Here is a 17,908-nt window from a genome sequence, read left to right as displayed (position 1 = left end):
GATGGTGATCGATATCACAGGAATTTTGATTCATTAATAAAGATCAAGTTCGAGTCGGGGCCACGTGCAGGGCCACATTTGTCTACTCTAGATGTTGCCCAATTTGAAGATGTGGGGTCGAAGTTGAGTCACAAGCGTCATGACACTACCGAAAATCAACCAGGAGTGACCGATCTGAACCAGATTCGACCTAAAACTTGCTGAAAGCGCGACATACAAGTGTTTTCATAGTCCAAACACATTGCAGGTACTGAATTTATATTTGGCGAATGGACAAAATTTTACTTTTAATTTTGGCCAGGGCTAAACTTCACATTTCAGTATGCACTCACCACTAAAACAGTATGATCCTAGAGTTTCTATGTACTCTAGAGGTCAGTATTTGAAAACAGTAAGAACATTAGCAATCTTGTAAATGATGTGTAGCTGCGAAGTGGAGTACGGAAGGACTTTTATTGTGACTTACAACCGGATGTTAAACTGTGTTGTATCCCAGCTCATATGTTCATTGGACGATATCAAATATTTTCTCAAATAGGCGGGATTTCCGTGTTTTCGTTGCAGTGACGATTCTTCATATGAATAGGCATGGAGAGTCAGAGAGACGAGAGTGGTAAATGCAACTTTTCCCTGTATTCTATGATCATGCTTCATTTAATACAACCCTAGTTTTAACAAGATCTAAGAAGTCTCGATCTCTTTAGTTCTATGATCAGGTCTAGATGTATTTTTTCCTGTAGTTGTTTGCAAGAGTTGTGCATGTAAGCACCACCTGCTAGACAGCTAGCTTGAGATCCTCTGGGTATGTAGTTTTAAACCCCGATATGATGCGGAATTTTGGGGCTCACAACTACAATCACGGTTTCTGTGCCAGAAATGAAAATGTATTCAGAAAAGGCTGTTCTTTGGCATGCGTATGTGAAAAGATAATGACGTGGAGTAAATGATGTTTCCACTTGTTCTTAGTGAGAGCTAGGGCTTAGAATCCACGTCTGTAATATGTCAGTCTCTACAAAGTTTATCATCCGCCGACTACAACAGACACATCCTTCGGCTGAAATTTGTGATGAATCTTACAAACTCAAGAGCGCTGCTTCAGTTTTCATGCTGGGACACTCGCTGTACTGTATTCCAGCTGCTTAAGTGAATCTGTATGTTAGTTTCTTGTAATTTTGTGTTTCAGAAAACCCCAACAGAGATGGAGATATAGCCTCCGTCATGGGATTCTCTGGCTTTGGTATGTAGACAAAACTGTATTACTAATGTACTCCTGTAAGGAAAAGGAACAAAATGATTGTAAAAATCCCCTTTTCAAAAGAAAATACAATATTTCAGTCTTCGGTTAATCTTGCTGTTACACAGGAAAGAAGGCACGAACCTTTGACTTTGAGGCCATTTTTGAGCAGACACGGAGGACGGCTATCGAAAGGAGTCAGCATGTTTTAGGTCAGCGCTGTTCCCTCCAGCAGAGAAAACAAAACAAAACGCAGAGACACTTAAATCTCTAATTGTGTTGCTTTACCACATGATTTTCAATTTCTGTATATACCAACTCTTTCATAGAGAAGTCTCCCATGGTTAACACTGGGAAATAACTTTTTCTGGAGAAAGTTTCCGTTCTTCATTTGATGCTTGTATATTTTACATTCTCATATAGAGGAGAGGCAAAAGGAGGAGGCACAGAAAGCTGGTGCGTCTCAAGCTCCCGGGTCATCAGGTCTCAGCAAGAAAGAAGCACCAAAAACCACCGTCTCCTCCAGGTGAACTGTCAATCCTAGACCATTTTTCTCCCTCTAAATTGCGCCCTTGATCAGATGCGTTTGTCGTTATTGGCTTAGCTTGGCTTGAGTGTTTTTTTTTGAGCTGAGCCTTTGTCCGTGAGCAGACAGCAGGAGAGTGAGAGCAGCAGTGACAGCGACAGCAGTGAGTCAGACTCAGAGGTCATTGGTCCACCCCTCCCCCCTGGGTTCAGCGCGAAGGCGGGACCTGACGAGGACGACGAAATGATCGGCCCCCCGCTTCCGCCGGGTTACGGGGGTGGCGCGGCGGACGCCAAGGATGAAGATGAGGATGATGTTGAAGACGACGAGGATGATGTAAGAGCTGCTTTCATTTTTAATTCAGTTACACTTTGTAGTTTGTGTGTTTGTGTATGTGTGTATACATATATGTATGTGTGTGTGTGTGTGGTCGTGAGCATGTGTGTGAGTGAGTGTGTGTCTGAGAGAATTTGTTTCCCATTCACCAAGCTCATTCATTGTCCAATGATTACACAGGGCTGAGTTCCCAATTCTTGTTTGCTAAAGATCTTGGAGAGTACAGCTCATTTTAAGTTAAATTAATTAACACCACATATTTTACTTAGACTTGCACAACGTGTGGTAAATGATTTGGAATTACAATTTACATTCCACTTTTAATTTAAAACAGAAGGATTTGTTTCTTTTTCTTTTCTTTTCTTTGGAAACCGCGACCAACCCGCAAAAAAACCTCTTTGCTCCGTATATTGCTTGTCCTCAGCACTAGGGGGCAGCACAGTTTTATTATTGATTTGGATGTCTCCTGTGCAAACTCATGTTATTATCACTCAATGAAAATTTTCAGATATGACATCAGGTAGAAGAACAACATAGTCTAGAAGATATTACAGAGAACACTGCGCCAGAATAATGGATTGGTTTGCAATCTTTTTCAGTGGATCGCTACCACGGTTCATTGCTGTGGCCCGACCAGTTTAAATTTAAAGGCTTACACTCGTTTTTGTAAAACTCAGTAAAAGAGCAGTGATCTGAAAACTCTGTGTTTATGTCGCACGTTTTCCCCTGCCGTCATAATCATTTTCAACGGTATTAACATATTCTAAACCATAACAAGGAAAAGCCTTTATACAATCTCATTTGTCTCGTTTTATTAACCCGCTTTGGTCACATCCATCACCACACACTGCTGAACAGATTACTCTTAAAGAGATACCGCATAACCAGATTTACCAATGCGGTTTCCAGCTTTTATCTTCGGGGAGCTCATATGCACATCAACACGTACACACCCAGTCGCACTCTCTGTCTCACTCGCTCTCTCTCTCTCCCTCTCTCTTACTCTCTCATCTCATATACACTGTATGTTGTAAGCAAAGTAGCTGTAAATGTCTGGTCTCGCTCTACGGCCAGGCTGACAGAGTGCAGACACCCCTGTGTTCCCAGGGCTGCTATGTGTCTAGGGCCGCCGCGGGCCCGCGTGATGGATGGCGCCCTATGACAGACCCGCCCCGGTGATGTCACCGCGCTCGGCCCCAACGCCGGCAGCCGGGCCCAGGTGCGCCGGCCCAACCCAACGCCGGGTGGTAGATCACCGAACGGCGCTGGTTCTGGACAACAGAGCCTTAAGTGAAATTAGCGCCGGTCCACAAAATCACGCAAAACAGCGCCTGCCTGTCGCAGATCGCTCCGGGTGAAAAGAACGGTCCCGTAGTGAGAAATGAAATGTGGAAGTGTCTGATTTTTTTTTTTTTTTGGCCATTGACGAGGTTTGACAGAAGGGGGAAGCAGCAGTAAAAAGGGGGTCAATATACTGTGCTTTATTCATGGCTCTGGCCGTCAGCCCGTGCCTCTCTTCCACCCCCATCCCCCCCCCCCCCCCCGGACGGTTCTCCGTGTCAGTTTGAAAACATTCGCAGGGTGACGAATACCAAAGATACTGAGGGGGCCACTTCTCAAACTCACATGAGTGTTCATCCCAAACCCTTCACAAGACTACTTAACAGAAGTCATCCGCGCTGTCAAAACGTGATTTAGTCTGTGTTTACCCAAAATGCCCCCAACCCCCATGTCCCAGGATGATCAGCTAAAGATGTGTATCAGCGTGTCTTTCTTAACTGCAAACTCGGCTTCCAACCAACCCATAAAAATGCTTTAATCAAAAGTTTGTGATCCAGTAGCGGTTGTAAAGCAACGATTCTATCGTTTTTGAACTAAACTGAATTTTTAAAACAAATGTTTTCAACTTTTCCTTTTCTGTTTCCTCAGGACCCAGTGAAGAAAATTCCAGATACCCACGAAATTACACTTCAGCACGGCACAAAAACAGTTAAGTCCGCCCGTCTCGTTCTCTCAGCCTCTCGTTGTGTTGGGTTGATAACTAAGGATGGAGTCAGCATAGAGAGCATTGTATGATCTCGTTTTATTATCGTGCGGAGTTTTCTGAATCAGCAAAATCGTTTTCTTCAGGGGAGCCATAAAAAAACATAAAAGCAAAGCTGCCAAAGGGTTTTATCCCACACACTGTTACCATATTATAGAGCAACTCTAAGCTGGGCAAAAAAAAGCCTAAGAATCGAGAAAAAAAAAAAAAAAAGAGGCTTGTTAATGAGGACATTTTTTTTTCTCCCACTGAACCAGTCTGCGGCCTCATTAGAGACTAACACCATGAAGAGACCAGTTGATGAAAGTTCTTGAAGGCGGCGCCGTGATTAAAGCCTTGTTCTCTCCCGTGTTTGGCCCTTGTCTTCCTCAGGTGTCTGCTCTGGCCCTGGATCCTTCCGGAGCTCGACTGGTCACCGGCGGATACGACTACGATGTTAAGTTTTGGGATTTTGCTGGGATGGATGCGGCACTGCAGGCTTTTCGGTCTTTGCAGCCTTGTGAATGGTGAGTTCTCTCTGTCGCTCTGACCATCTCCGTTCATTTTTTTTTTTCCCCCTATATGTCTACCCATTTCTTTCTTTCTGTCCCTATCCAATTTTCCTTTCTTGCTCTCTCTCTCGCTCTCTCTTTCTCTCTCTCTCTCTCTCTCTCTCTCTCCCTCTCTCTCACTCTCCTCACCCTTGTTTTGCATGCCCCCTGTGCATTGTCTGATGTTTTATGTTGGACCCCATCCCTCAGAAATGGGAACTCTCTCAAATCAAATCAGTCCTACAGTTTAAGTGCACCCAGATGCAGGCCGACAAAAGAGCTTGGGCATTGCGTGCTTGTTGCTTTTTTTTTTTTTTCTTTTTCTTTTCTTTCTTTCTTTTTTTTTTTTTCTTGCCCTCTTTACAATTGTGGAACCCATCAGAAAATGAAGTGTCTCGAGATATTAGAAGCTAATTGGCTGAGCTGGACCGGGCTTCCCCTCCACGCCGTACCGTTACGCCACCACGCCACATTTACCGCCGGTCAGAAAAAATCTGGTGTCTCCCATCGACCCGGCAGAGTTCTTGCGTCTCGGGCCAAAGAAAACACGTAGCCCATGTGGAGCCTATAAAAGACAAAAACGCAAAACGTATAATGGAAGCTAAAGTGAAACTCGTGCATTTTTCGGTCCCGACATATTATGTTTTCTGGTCTTTCAGCGGCAGGTTTTTTTCAGAGAATCTGAGCTATGAAGTTGACTCTTTACCAAAGTCTTTCAGAATGATACAATGCTGCTTCTTTGAACTGGGTGCCAATGGTCAGCATCATGCTTGATTTGGAACAGAGCTGAACGTTTTCTCGTATGCTCCATAGACGTTGTGTGTAGTGAATGTATGCACCATAGACATAGTGTATGAACCAGTAGCACCCATGGAAATCCTGCAGACTTGACACTTTTCTTGTTTTTCTACGTTTGACCATTTTTCGCTGCATATTTTAGTATTTGTAGAGCGTGCTAGGCTGTATGACGTTGTTTTTACTCTAAAATCCAGTCTACAAAGCTTGTTTAAAACGCCCACCTGGAACAGACCGTGGCTTTATTTTAGTGTCATTATTTAATGGAATTTTTTGTTTCACCGCTTTCTTTTTTTCGTTTTTTTTTTATTATTATTATTATTGTATTGAGTCTCTTGGGATTGGACAGAGGGAATCCCAGAGTTTCTGGCCTCAGACATCTTGAATCAGCAACTGTCTGGTACGAATCAGATGGCCCAAACATCTGAGGAGAAAAAGGGTTGCTTTCAGCTACTATTGTTTTTGAAATTGCTATGACAACGGTAAACAATATAATTTTTTTTTTTTCCACCCCGACTTTTCAAGTAGAAGAGCTGTTATATAAGATTGCAACGGACTCAGACGTCTTGCACAACCAGCAGATGTCTTTTACCACTCGAGTCGAGAGCTGAAATCCCTTATTTTCCGCCGCGAAAAAACATAAGCCTTCGACTTTTACACGGTGTGCAACTCTTGTTAGCCACCGAGTATGCTTGTCCAAGCCTTTGTGAATGTATGGTTTCTCTCTTAGAAAACCACATCATTTGTGACTGGTCACAAATGTTTAGCGGTTTTCCCTTTTTTTAAAAATGTTTTTATTTTTACTCAATAGACCCTCATTGTTTTAACGCCAGCAAAAAAAACCCCAAAACAGTCTTTCATGGTTTTGCGTAGGTTTTGTTTGTTTGTGTTTTCATTTTGTCTCTCAATTTTTAATGATGTTCAATTCTCATCCCTCACAGTCACCAGATTAAGTCGCTCCAGTACAGCATTACTGGTGACGTCATTCTGGTGGTGGCTGGGAATGCCCAGGCCAAAGTGCTTGACCGCGACGGCTTCCAGGTCCTAGAATGTGTCAAAGGAGACCAGTATATTGTGGACATGGCAAACACAAAGGTACTATATATTATACACACACACACACACACACACGCACGATTAAAAGGAATATTTCTTAAAAATACAATGTATATATACAGTATATTCAGCATATACACATATACATATACACACACACACACACATATATATATATATATATATATATATATATATATATATATATATATACACACACACACACACACACACACACACACATACATATATATATATATATATATATATATATATATATATATATATACACACACACACACACACACACACACACATACATATATATATATGTATGCTGAATATACTGTATATATACATTGTATTTTTAAGAAATATTCCTTTTAATCGTACACGTTTTTTTCGTTCAAGTATGTTTAAATCAGTTATGTAAGTGTTTCTTTCCTTTTCCTTTTTTTTAAATAAGTAGAATATTGATGAGATGTGGAAATTGAAATATTTATGTAGAAAGTGGTTGCTTATTCAGCGTCCCTGTGCAGAATCATTTGACGGATTCCAACGTTTCAGCGGTAAGACGCCACCTTCAGTGTTTCTGAGCTCTGAGGAGGGCAGGTTAACTTTTATTTTCCCCCCACAAACGCATTTTTAAAGACTATATAACTCTCTAATTGGAGGGACGCGTATCTGTGGTTTGGGGTTTTAAGGCCAACGACTGTTCGCTCTCATTTACTGCTGTTCATCAAAGTTTATAGTCAATTTAAAGAGAATGTTTATGAGAAAGCGAGGGTTTGCGCAGTCGCTAGTGTGAACCGTTTTTTTTCCCATAATTCCCCTCCAGTCTGATGATACGTGGTTGTTTTTCATGTCCGCACAGTAAGATATTTGGGAGGAACTTTTTTTTTTTGGGTTTTGGTCTTTGTGTTTTTGGAGGATGGCGGAGGGGAACAGTTCTGGCAGTGACCTGGTCCGTTTAGGGTACACCCTGTTTTTGTTTGCAGCATCTGCGGAGGGTGTTTTTGTTGACCAGGAATTAATGATGTGTGTTTAAGCTTTGCAGCAGTGAGTGAAAGGGTCACTTAGACCGTGCACCTGGTCTCTCTCTCTCTCTCTCTCTCCCTGTGTGAGGCTGGTGGCTGGGCGTCTCAGTTTTCTTTTTTTTTTTATTTTTATTTATTTTCTTTTTTTTTGGCTTCCTCCTGGCTCTGCTGTACTGCCCCATTGCCCCTCCAATTAGCGGGCAGGGACTGTGGAGTGAAGCTGAGCAGTGGCCTTTTAAAGGTTATCCATGCTAATGTGCTGTGTCTGCATACCATTCTTCTCCATCTCCAAACACACGCACGCACATGCACACACACACGCACGCACCACAGTCCTCATACACACGCACACACGCACACACTACAGTCCTCTCTCTCGCAAACATGCACACACACACACACCACTCTTTATGCACTTACATTCTTTGTACACACACACACACACACACACTCTCACCACCCCTCATACACACAGAGACACTCTCTGTTTCTCACACACACACACTCAGACAAACACAGACAGATGCACATTTTAAGGGCATTCCCAAAATAAGTCAGAAAGTTTCTTTTCTCTCAGCTTCTGTTTGTAATTTAGCCTTATCCACCCATGTGGTGCTGTGTTTTCAGGTGTGTATACAGTCTGCCTCTCTTGGAATGGGGTCTGTTTCTGTTTAGTCAGTGGTAATTTGTTGTAATCTGGCATTGAGGTAGAAGATAAGACATGCAGAACGAGAGTGCTTCCTTTTATTCAGTCAAGAGTGTATAACAGCAGTGTTTGTTTTGGTGTCCATATCCACATAAAGGGGTTGCTAGCTTGCACACAGAAACCATCACAGACATCGTGGACTTTCAGTGTTGGCATGAGCGTTGCAGTAGCGGATTTACTTTTTGGTTTTTGTTTTGTTTTAGACTTGCCCTCTACGTGGTCGCAGAGCTGAGAGCGATTTGCCTTGCAGTTCACAGAAGTATTGTAACAACCTTTTGGGGGTTTTGTTGTTGTTGTTGTTTTGTTTTTTGTTTGTTTCCTCAGAAGAAGCGCTGTTGTGGATGTCCTCTGACTGTCCCTTTTGTCTGTGAAATTTCATTCAGCGTAATCCCTGTCTGAAGTTAATTATGTGGTAGGACTAATTGGACTAAACGCTGTTTTAACAGAGGAAAGCACTTGAACTCCGTTCACGCTGATCAAACAGCTTGGAACACTTGAGCATAGCTAGGTTTTGGTCAACCATCATTACATGTGAGGGGGATCCTCTCCTCTGCGATGCCTGTTTTACTTTGTCAATAGCTACCAGAAGGGTACTTTTCCCGCCTCTTGTTGTTATGCCTGAGAACGCATGAAATTTACCTCTAATTCGACTCTAAGTATCACTCTAATTAGATCCCTCGGAGTAAATAGCACGGACGACTGAGTTTGTGTTTTTAGCCTTCAGTATTACCTAACGTCGATGCTTGTGCGTTTGCGTTTAGGTTTAATTTGGTTTTGGTTTGTTTTAGTTTGTAATCTTTTCGTTCAGACATGACTGGCTCGCTCTGCTCGGCACAGACAGTTGCCTTTAAGTCGTGTTTGTGAGTGTGTGTGTGTGTTTTGTTTTTTTTTTCCCTTTTCTATTATTTTTTTTTTTTTTTTCCGGCAGGGACACACTGCCATGCTGAGTGGAGGCTGCTGGCATCCCAAGATAAAGGAAGAGTTCCTCACCTGCTCCAACGACGGGTAAGTGACCTCTGAAAGGTCACGCATCTCTCATGCATCACACTCCTGTTTTTTTTTTTTTTTTTGTTGTTGTTTTTTTTTGCAAAAAGTTCTAATGCTTGTTTCCAGGGCTCAAGACTGTGACCGAAATGGTCGCATATGCAAGCGTGTTTTGTGAGTGTGCGAGTTAAAATGTCACGTGGTCGCATTCGTCGAAGTGCGTGATGATCGTTAGGCAAATGAGAACCAACGCGAGAACCGATCAGTTCAGCGTGTGATGTGTTTGGTACGTGACGTTCTCTAGAGAGGCAGGAGAAAAAAAAAAAAAAAGTCTGACCAAGATGGCGGAGGCTAAAGGCTACGTGTAGCACGCAAACATCTATATGATTAAACGTCGTATGGGCTAACGTTCATGTCTACGTCAAGGCGGGGTGTTGCGTACGCGCTACTTTGCGGTCCATGGTGATATGGTAGCGTTTGAAGCAAGATCACACTGTTTATAGGAAAATAAATTTCCTCCAAAACATATTTTTCAGCGAGAATGCACCTGATTTGTTCACAGGTATATCGGGCGATATATTAACAGGCCTGCCTTTCATAAAATACAGACATACAACCCCACGATGAATACAGCAAAGGCGACGTAAATATAGCATATCAATAAATATAAAATATAATACATAGTAGTATTAGTATATACATTTTTTTTTTTTTTTAGAAAATTGATGCATCTCTTGTCAATACATCTGCAGCCCGTTTCCTCAAAATTATGTTAGCAGCGCCCACAAGCTGGCTGTGAACGACAGCTAGGCGACTGCAAGAGACAGCGACACAGCGACTTGGCAACATAAAGTCGCTGCCGGTCTGAGCCCAGGGTAAGTCGGAGCCAGAGCGGTTAGAAAAAACTCTGTCGACGGCTCTGGTCGGGGCAAACGGACCACTGTAGACCTTCATTTAAGCGCTCGGAACTCTTGGGCTAGGTGACAGGCTTGCTGTTTTCACGACCACGCGCCCCAGAGCAGAAAGTGGTAGGGCGAAATTCGCGAGGCGACCAAATCAGGTGCATGTGCGACCAGTGGTAAAGTCAGTCTGGAGCCCTGCTTGTTTCCCAGTTTCATTTACAACTAAAGGGACTTTTTATTGTGGAGTTTTTTTTTCCTCTGCGCTGAATTTGGATTCGTTCCCTGTGAGCGTTTGATAATGCCACGGATAAACGTACACTGTGAGCTACATGCTAATCCCCATGTTTGGGCACTGCATACTTTTACAGACTTCTCCTCATGACACACCATTTGTTTTAATGGTACAATGGATAATCCCAGATAATCCTGAGGATTGCACGATTTCTTTCAAGAGTCATTTTCAATATTGTGGCTTTGTTTTTATGCCAGTGAGTCTTGCCAAGGAACTTCAATGATGGGTGAAATATATCCACGGTTGACCTGCTATTTTTGAGTAGGTATTGTGTTTGAAAGAAATTATTCTCTTTCTAAATCCATTTGCTTTGATTCATAGGCATTTAAAATCACTGGCTAAGTCACTTTTTAGGGAGTGTATCACTACAACCCAAAGTTGTAGTTGACTCTTCTCTTCTCTTCTCTTCTCTTCTCTTCTCTTCTCTTCTCTTCTCTTCGAATCCAAACCAGAATGGAGTTCTCTATACTAAAGCAATGCCATATGATTTTACTTTAAATTACAGAGCCGTTTTGTTCAGCTTTCGGGACAAACATGGTATGTTACTGTAGTCTGCCCTCATTCTTTCTCATGAATTATTGGCCATTGTTGTGGTCTCAGTATGTAGGCCTATGTGTGTGTGTGTGTGTGTGTGTGTGTGAGAGAGTGAGTGTGTGTGTATCTGTGTGTGTGTATGCATGTGTGTGTGGGTGTGCATGGGAGTGAGTGAGTGAGTGAGTGAGTGTGTGTGTGTGTGTGTGTGTGTGTGTGTGCGCGCGTGCGTGTTGTGTACACGTGTGTGTGTGTAAGAGCATCCCGTGATGAGTCTAACATAGTCTGACAGGTCTGAGAGCAGTAACCCAACACCACCACCATCATTATAGAAAACATCCACCAGAGAACAGCACACAGAGCCACTCAGCTGACCATGTATTTTTTTTCCCGTGCGTGCCGGTGTCGCAGATGTTGGGTGTTTTTTTTTTTTTTTTTTTTTTTTACTTCAACTTTTTCATTAAGTTTCTGGAAATTATCCGGTGACACATTACTCTGGGTGTTGCCTGTTGCCGGACCGTTTTGTGAGGAGAGAACGGGGAGCACTTGAGTGCCGGAGCAGCTGCAGATACGAGCTGTCCCAAGTGGAAAGTCATTTCTGCTCTTTGGGCCCCTGAGGACCGAGAGAAAGGGGCCACAACAGGACACGGAGGCACTCCGTGGTCAAATACCATGGCTCACTTCTCCGCTGCGATGTCTTTTTTTTTTTTTTCCCCCGCCTCTGTCTTGCTTAATCGCATAACTCTCCTGATGGACTCGTAGTGAAACGAGCAGGGTGGGTGTTAGGACAGTGGACGAGGGGGAGGGTGTCCCCCCCCCCCCCCCCCCCCCCGCCACCTCCTCCTCCCCTCCCCTCCCCTCGCCCGCTTCTGTCGTGGGGTTGGAGAGCTCCAGCGTTTCAGTTCCATTAGCCCGGGTCAGAAGAGAGAGAGGTCTGGATAAGAAGCGTGGTAATGTCCAAGTCACTGTAGATTAAGCTGACAGCCAAATGAAAATGGATGAGGGCCGCGGTTCCTCTGATTACTAATGGGGGGCAGTAGTGCAGGGCTCTGGGGACAAATGAACAACCGTTTCCCGCACGACTGATCCCGTCCAGCGGCCCCAAGGTCAACCGTGCCATCGCGCGGCGTTGACGTCACCGCTCTCTTTAGAGGCCGGGTGAGAACATCAGGGAGAGAGAGAGAGAGAGAGAGAGAGAGAGAGAGATGTCGGAGGAGCGCGTTCCCTAACACGACGCGGCAAAAGTCGCGCAAAGTCGCCGTGGCCCCCCCCCCCCCGAACTCGCAGGAGCCTCCTCTGAGACTTTTGAATGGATTCTTCTCTTTTTTTTTCCCCCTGTTTCCTCCCTTTTTTTTTTTTTTTTCCTTTCTTTTTCCTCCCCTGCCGTCACATCACCGTTCACCTACACAGGCCTTTAAGTCTTCACAGCGGTGAGGCTTTGAGTGGTTAATACCAGAGAGAGAGAGCGAGTGAGAGAGAGAGGGGCAGTCAGGCTTGGTCTCACAGGCATACGAAAAAGACAACTAATCATCCATCTGGCCACCCAGAGACCCATTCTCACGCCGCTGTAAAAGCAAAAGCCTTTTCCCCTGCAGCCCTTCCATTCATTTATTATCAAACCTCAACAAAAAAAAACAAAAAAAAAAAAACGAAAAAGAAAGTAAAAGAAGGGGACACACAGATTAACAAGAGCATGGCCATTTGTTTGAATGATGGAATTTTCGGCGCTTTTAAAGACTCTCCAGTGCTCTCTGTTTTCCCCGGACGTGTCCGATTGAATAATTTGACGAGGACCTCCGTGCGTTCGCTAACTCGAGACCAGAAAAGCTCCCTGTCGTAAGTTTTTACGGAGTGGAATTTTGCAGCTTCGGTCAACAAGCGAACGAATAACTTTTCTGAACATTTTCATTTCTCAGAAAACCAGCTGTCATATTTTCATGACCTAACTCCGCACAAATCTCACTAATTGAATGTTTCCTCATACGTCTTATTGGTTCAGATGTAAACGATCGCTGGACACGTTTGCGTAAAAATAATGTTTAAACCGAACAGAAAGTGTAGTGTTGTTTTTAATCAGGAAAATCCTGACATTGTCTGAAAGTGAAATGAAAGCTTTAATTACATTCCCTGCGTGTCAGACAGATGCTGACATGACATGAATGTTTTCCCCTTCATTTGTCAGGAGTAAAATGCTTCATCACCTATAGCTATTCAAAAGCATAGTGTGTGTAGCCTTAAGTATTTGGCTCCAGAAACTGTGAAGTTTATCCAGCTTCTTTGTTTCATGTGGGAACATTCTTCCCCTACGAAATTCGCTGAGGGCAAATCCTTAGTCACATTTCTTTGACACTGCGTAATGGCTTCTATGGGATCTCCTTCTTTTACCCCCCTTTTCCGCACCGACACCCCCCACCCCACCCCACCCCATTGAGCTCCAGCCGCATGAAAAATGTCCTGGTGAAGATGAAATGCCATAGATTCCCCAAGTGCCATGTTGGGCTTTAGTGCAGAAGCTTTGGCTCCAGACGAAAGCTAGTCAGACACCCCCCCCCTCCCCTCAGTTTGGACGTTCGCCACCTGTCGAAGCTGCTCGTCAATCTTATTTAAAAAAAAAAAAAAAGATTAAATAAATAATCCACCCGCTCCTACCAGTTGCAAAGATGCGTCAAGGGTATAAATCACAGGGTTTGAATGGAAACGCTGAATTGGATATCATAAATGTTTTATGTGTGATGAATCATGTGGCGTTTCAGATAGATGGAGACCACATGCCGCGTTAGATTAAATTCGGCGGAGTGTGATCGAAGAGTTTTGAGGATGAGATCGAAAGACATCACCTGGAGGAAGAAAAGGAGGAGGAGGAGGAGGAGGAGGAGTGCAAATTGACAGAAGACTCCGATCCGTCATGGCAGCGGTCCAGTCTTTCAGTGCTGATGGCTGTTTCAATAGTTTCATGGCTGATAGTCCTGCCAGCACTGGTTGTATCATAACTCGTGTGCCTATTCCGACGGTATTGTCTGTCTTAGTTGCGTAACATCTTCGGGATACAAATCTACAAAAAAAAAAAAAAAAAAAGAACCCCTCATTTGTCTTAGTGACCGTAGCCTAGGTTTTTTTAGTTGGTGATGGGTTTTCAACAGGACTGAGTTATGGGGTAAGTCTGAAAAGCGTCTTTGCTTTGGCTGAACGGAGACCAGTCTGTGTTGGAAGTTTGGATTTTCTCGTCTGCTGTAAGATAACACTTCTCTCCACGCTGACATGTTTGTTAATTGCTCATTTCTTGCATTCCACGCTTGTCATTGGAACACATCTCCCATTTTTCTATACGTAACCCTATGCTCTTCCAGATTAGCCCAGGCCAAAGAATGACCTAATTTGGGCTTTTTCGGCGGATGAACTCGATCTTGTCGCTTTAAAGTCCGCAGAGATATGGTGTGGGACTTTGGGTCTGACAACAAGTCAGTGCATAAGACCGGGAGACTCGCAAGGTTCACGTACAGTCCAATGAGTCTAAAACTCCACTTGTCTTTACAGATGAACTGTTCCATGTCTCCTTTTCTCCATAACACACATACCATTCAGAGTTTGTTTGTGTGGTTTGTGGATTCTGAACCAGTGTGCCCTCTGTTGGCTCTCTGGACTCACAATGGTCACATTACTGTTTATCCCTGTTGTGAAGGATGGAAAAAAAGAGAGAGAGAGAGAGAGAAAGACAAAAACAAAACAGATGCTAGGCTTACCAGGTTTGAAAGGTATGGTTCAGTAGTGTGAGAATTTAGTCAGAGAAAGCCGTTCAGAGACTCCACAGTTAAATCTAATTAAGACTGACTGCATAGGTGTGACAGAACTGAGCTTTGGTAACTGAGCTGTTCCTCCTTGACACTGACAGATGAACAGTATTTGGCGCTGTTGGCCCCGTCTCACACCTCAGCACACAGACACCACACCCCTATTTGTTCCCTCTACTGCTTTTCCCATCTCCCACACAGCTGCCCCCCCCCTCACCCACCTCCTCAAAATAAAACAAGGCCAACCCCAGCTCATAATCACCCAAGTGCTAACACCCCTTCACCATGCCCCAGCGATGCAGCGCCTTTGATCAGACACTCTTTTATACTGCCCTTCTTATCCACTCATCTGGGGGACTGTCCCAGCCACTTGTGTCTCCCAGGACCTAACACCAGCGTTCAGTCAGATAGCATCTGACGAGAGGGGGGGGGGGGGGGGGGGGGGGGGGGGGAGGGAAGGAGGCCTGGGTGGTGGGGGGTCCCAGCCAGACCCAAAACACCGGTTTTATGTGCGAATGAAATGCGTTAGGTCGTTACTGCGTTAGGTCGTAAACCACACACACACATGCACGCACGCACGCACACACGACCGGGGCTGTATGGCTGTCGTCTTTTATGGTGTACGCCCCTTTCGAAACGGCCAGCGTTAACGCAGTAAAAAAAAAAAAAAAGTGTGTGTGTGTGTGTGGAGGGGGGGCAGCTTGACTGTGAAAAGGGGGAGAAAACAAGGTGGTGGAGTGTGTGACTTCATTTGTAGCAGTCACATTAAATTAAACACGCTTGAACAGCATGTACTATGTCCATTCATAATTACCAAACCACCTCATGCACATAAACACACTCACTCACTCACTCACTCACACACACACACACACACACACACACAGGCACCAGCCTTTTGCTTTTCATAGTACTGCTTTTTTACAGGCTTAATGCATAGTTCATATTGTCCAGAAAGGAGCTTTCACCCTGTACATACATGACTGGTGGGGAAAGGGGAAGAGAGAGAGAGAGAGAGAGGAACTCACTCTGGAGGGCTGCTGGCTCTTTCATCCTACCCTCTGTTATATTGGCATCAGTGTTTTGGAAAGAAGGCTTGGGATGTGTTGAATTCTCTCTCCCTCTTTTTTTTTTTTTTCATGTCGTTCCGGTCATGTGCCACATGAGAGGCACTGTTGTCTTTAGGGCAGGAGCGATGCTGTAGACGCCCAGCGTCCTGTGTAAACATCACAGCAACGTGTGTGAGGAAGCAGGTGGAGCCATCTGTCACCGTGCCGCTCGGTTTTGCCGGGAGCTGTGACAACACTTTCCACAGACCCTCAAAAACCTGATCACCTGTGGAGAAAAATCACTGCCTCACTCACCCCTCTTTTGTCAACCGTCGCTCTTAACCAACAATGATTTTTGATTGATTCACTCAAAACTGAAGTTTCACCGTGCGTCATAACCGCACCTTTCCCGAAGACGCTCCATCTCCGATCACCTGCGGAGAGAAAAAAAAAAAAAAAAAAGTCATCTCTTAACGTACTCTCGCTCGACCGACAACGTTTGAGCGAACCGAAAGGAACGCTAATCGTTAGGTGATTTCGAGATTTTGCGTCTTTAGACCGAACGAGCACGTTTTGTGCCTCGTAGGCGGCCCGCGCAAAACTTACGAGAGGACTTTTTGTCCCCTCGTGATATATTTCCCACCGTACTCAGACAGAATATTTGGTCTGACGTTTGTTTTCCCTGGCATCTGTATGTTTTTCCCCTTGTCTAAACATGATGAGTATGTAGCTTGCGTTGGAATCCAGTCCTGGCTGCGGCCGGGCTATCTGTATGTTTATGCTCCTCTTGGGTCCCCTGTGACCCCAGGGTCATGCTAGTTAAAGCCGGGCCGAGGGAGAGAGCGCTTAGACACGGTCTGCCTGTTGATCCGACGCACGGACACCGGGCCTCCTGCCTGCGTCGGCCGTGGCGCGTGTTTGAACAGGTCGGCCAGCGCCGACCTCTCCTCCGTTTCTCCCTCCTCTAACCTCCGTCTGCCTCTCGTCTCGGACGAGGTCGAAGGCGCGAGGAAGAGACTCTTGAGTGAAACGGAGCGTGATGTCGGGGAGAAGTGTTAAGTAGGTGCGAGCGGCGTCTCTTGAATGCCTCTTAAGATGGACGGGGAAAACTGTATGGAAACGCGTAGGGCCCATTATCTCTCTCTGACCCTGAGGGCTTCTGGTTCAAGTCTGTGTAAGCATAGCATAGATGCTGCTGAATGACGGTGTTAAAAGCCTGTTTAAACTTCCCAAAGGATGCTGGTCACCCCTCTCACTTCCATTTCTGATCACTATCCCTCTGTCTTAGTTACATCTCTCTCTCTCTCTTTTTTTTTTTTTTCTCCTTCACGTCTATATGTTTCAGTCTAGCACGTCCTGACCTACATAGCAAAGGGGCGAGACTTCCCAGCTTTTAGTTTGTTAACATTTGCTCTTCTTTTTGTGTGGTTGAGCCTGTTTGGCAGTGACCTACCTCTGTCTTATCCTCAGTGCTTTGCATGGTCCTTGCGGTAATGCTAAACGCTAAAAGCAACCGTTTGACGACTGGGAATCGCATTACATTACTCTCTCATTGTTGTCCAACGTTTAAAAAAAAAAAAAAAAAAACGCAGAGTGCTTGTGAGTGTTCTTATTTCTCTCTATCTCCTCTCCTCTCCTCTCCTCTTTTCTCCCAGCGGCTGTAATGTGTTCAGCAGATGTAGAGAAGAAAATTGGAATTTCATGGATCCTTCAAATATGCCTGTCATGCTGATCTACTGTTTTCTCTCTCTCTCTCTCTCTCTCTCTCTCTCTCTCTCTCTCTCTTTCTCTCTCTATCTCTTTCTCTCTCTCTCACACTCTCCTGCTTTCTGTTTTATGACTCCTCCTTTGTTGAAGAAATGTTTAGCCAACATGGTATATGGGAGAACTAGCCTCAAAATATGCTTATGGGTATATCCAGTGCTAAGAAATATCGCCAGAAACTTTTGCCAAAAGAATTTTGTCATTCCGAAACCTCAAATGCTACCATTGTCTCAGATTTTTTGTTTTGGGCCAAAATAAACAAACAAACAAGAACTGTATTGTGGTGCGGTCGTGGTATTGGAAACATGTTTTACGCGAACAGACGGAGTAAAGA

The 17,908-nt window shown here is 44.5% G+C and overlaps 1 protein-coding gene across 2 annotated transcripts in view; it reads left to right on the top strand.

Annotated features, from left to right (window-relative positions):
- Positions 1 to 181: 181 nt before the first annotated feature.
- wdr70 (WD repeat domain 70) overlaps positions 182 to 17,908 on the top strand; it is a 44,651-nt gene continuing 26,924 nt past the window's right edge. Inside the window, exons 1-10 of one of the 2 annotated variants that reach the window (XM_030769397.1) lie at positions 182 to 247; positions 539 to 613; positions 1,184 to 1,237; positions 1,363 to 1,446; positions 1,658 to 1,760; positions 1,886 to 2,096; positions 4,026 to 4,085; positions 4,513 to 4,646; positions 6,407 to 6,560; positions 9,193 to 9,269. In XM_030769397.1, coding sequence (XP_030625257.1) covers positions 589 to 613; positions 1,184 to 1,237; positions 1,363 to 1,446; positions 1,658 to 1,760; positions 1,886 to 2,096; positions 4,026 to 4,085; positions 4,513 to 4,646; positions 6,407 to 6,560; positions 9,193 to 9,269 — 902 coding nt within the window. In that variant the 5' untranslated portion in view covers positions 182 to 247; positions 539 to 588. Of the gene's footprint in view, positions 248 to 441; positions 614 to 1,183; positions 1,238 to 1,362; positions 1,447 to 1,657; positions 1,761 to 1,885; positions 2,097 to 4,025; positions 4,086 to 4,512; positions 4,647 to 6,406; positions 6,561 to 9,192; positions 9,270 to 17,908 lie in introns of those variants that run through there. The other variant, XM_030769398.1, reaches the window with a different exon arrangement.

Source organism: Chanos chanos, chromosome 3 (assembly GCF_902362185.1).
Source record: "Chanos chanos chromosome 3, fChaCha1.1, whole genome shotgun sequence".
NCBI classification, from domain to species: Eukaryota; Metazoa; Chordata; class Actinopteri; order Gonorynchiformes; family Chanidae; genus Chanos; species Chanos chanos.
This window is presented reverse-complemented; position numbering and strand designations above follow the sequence as displayed.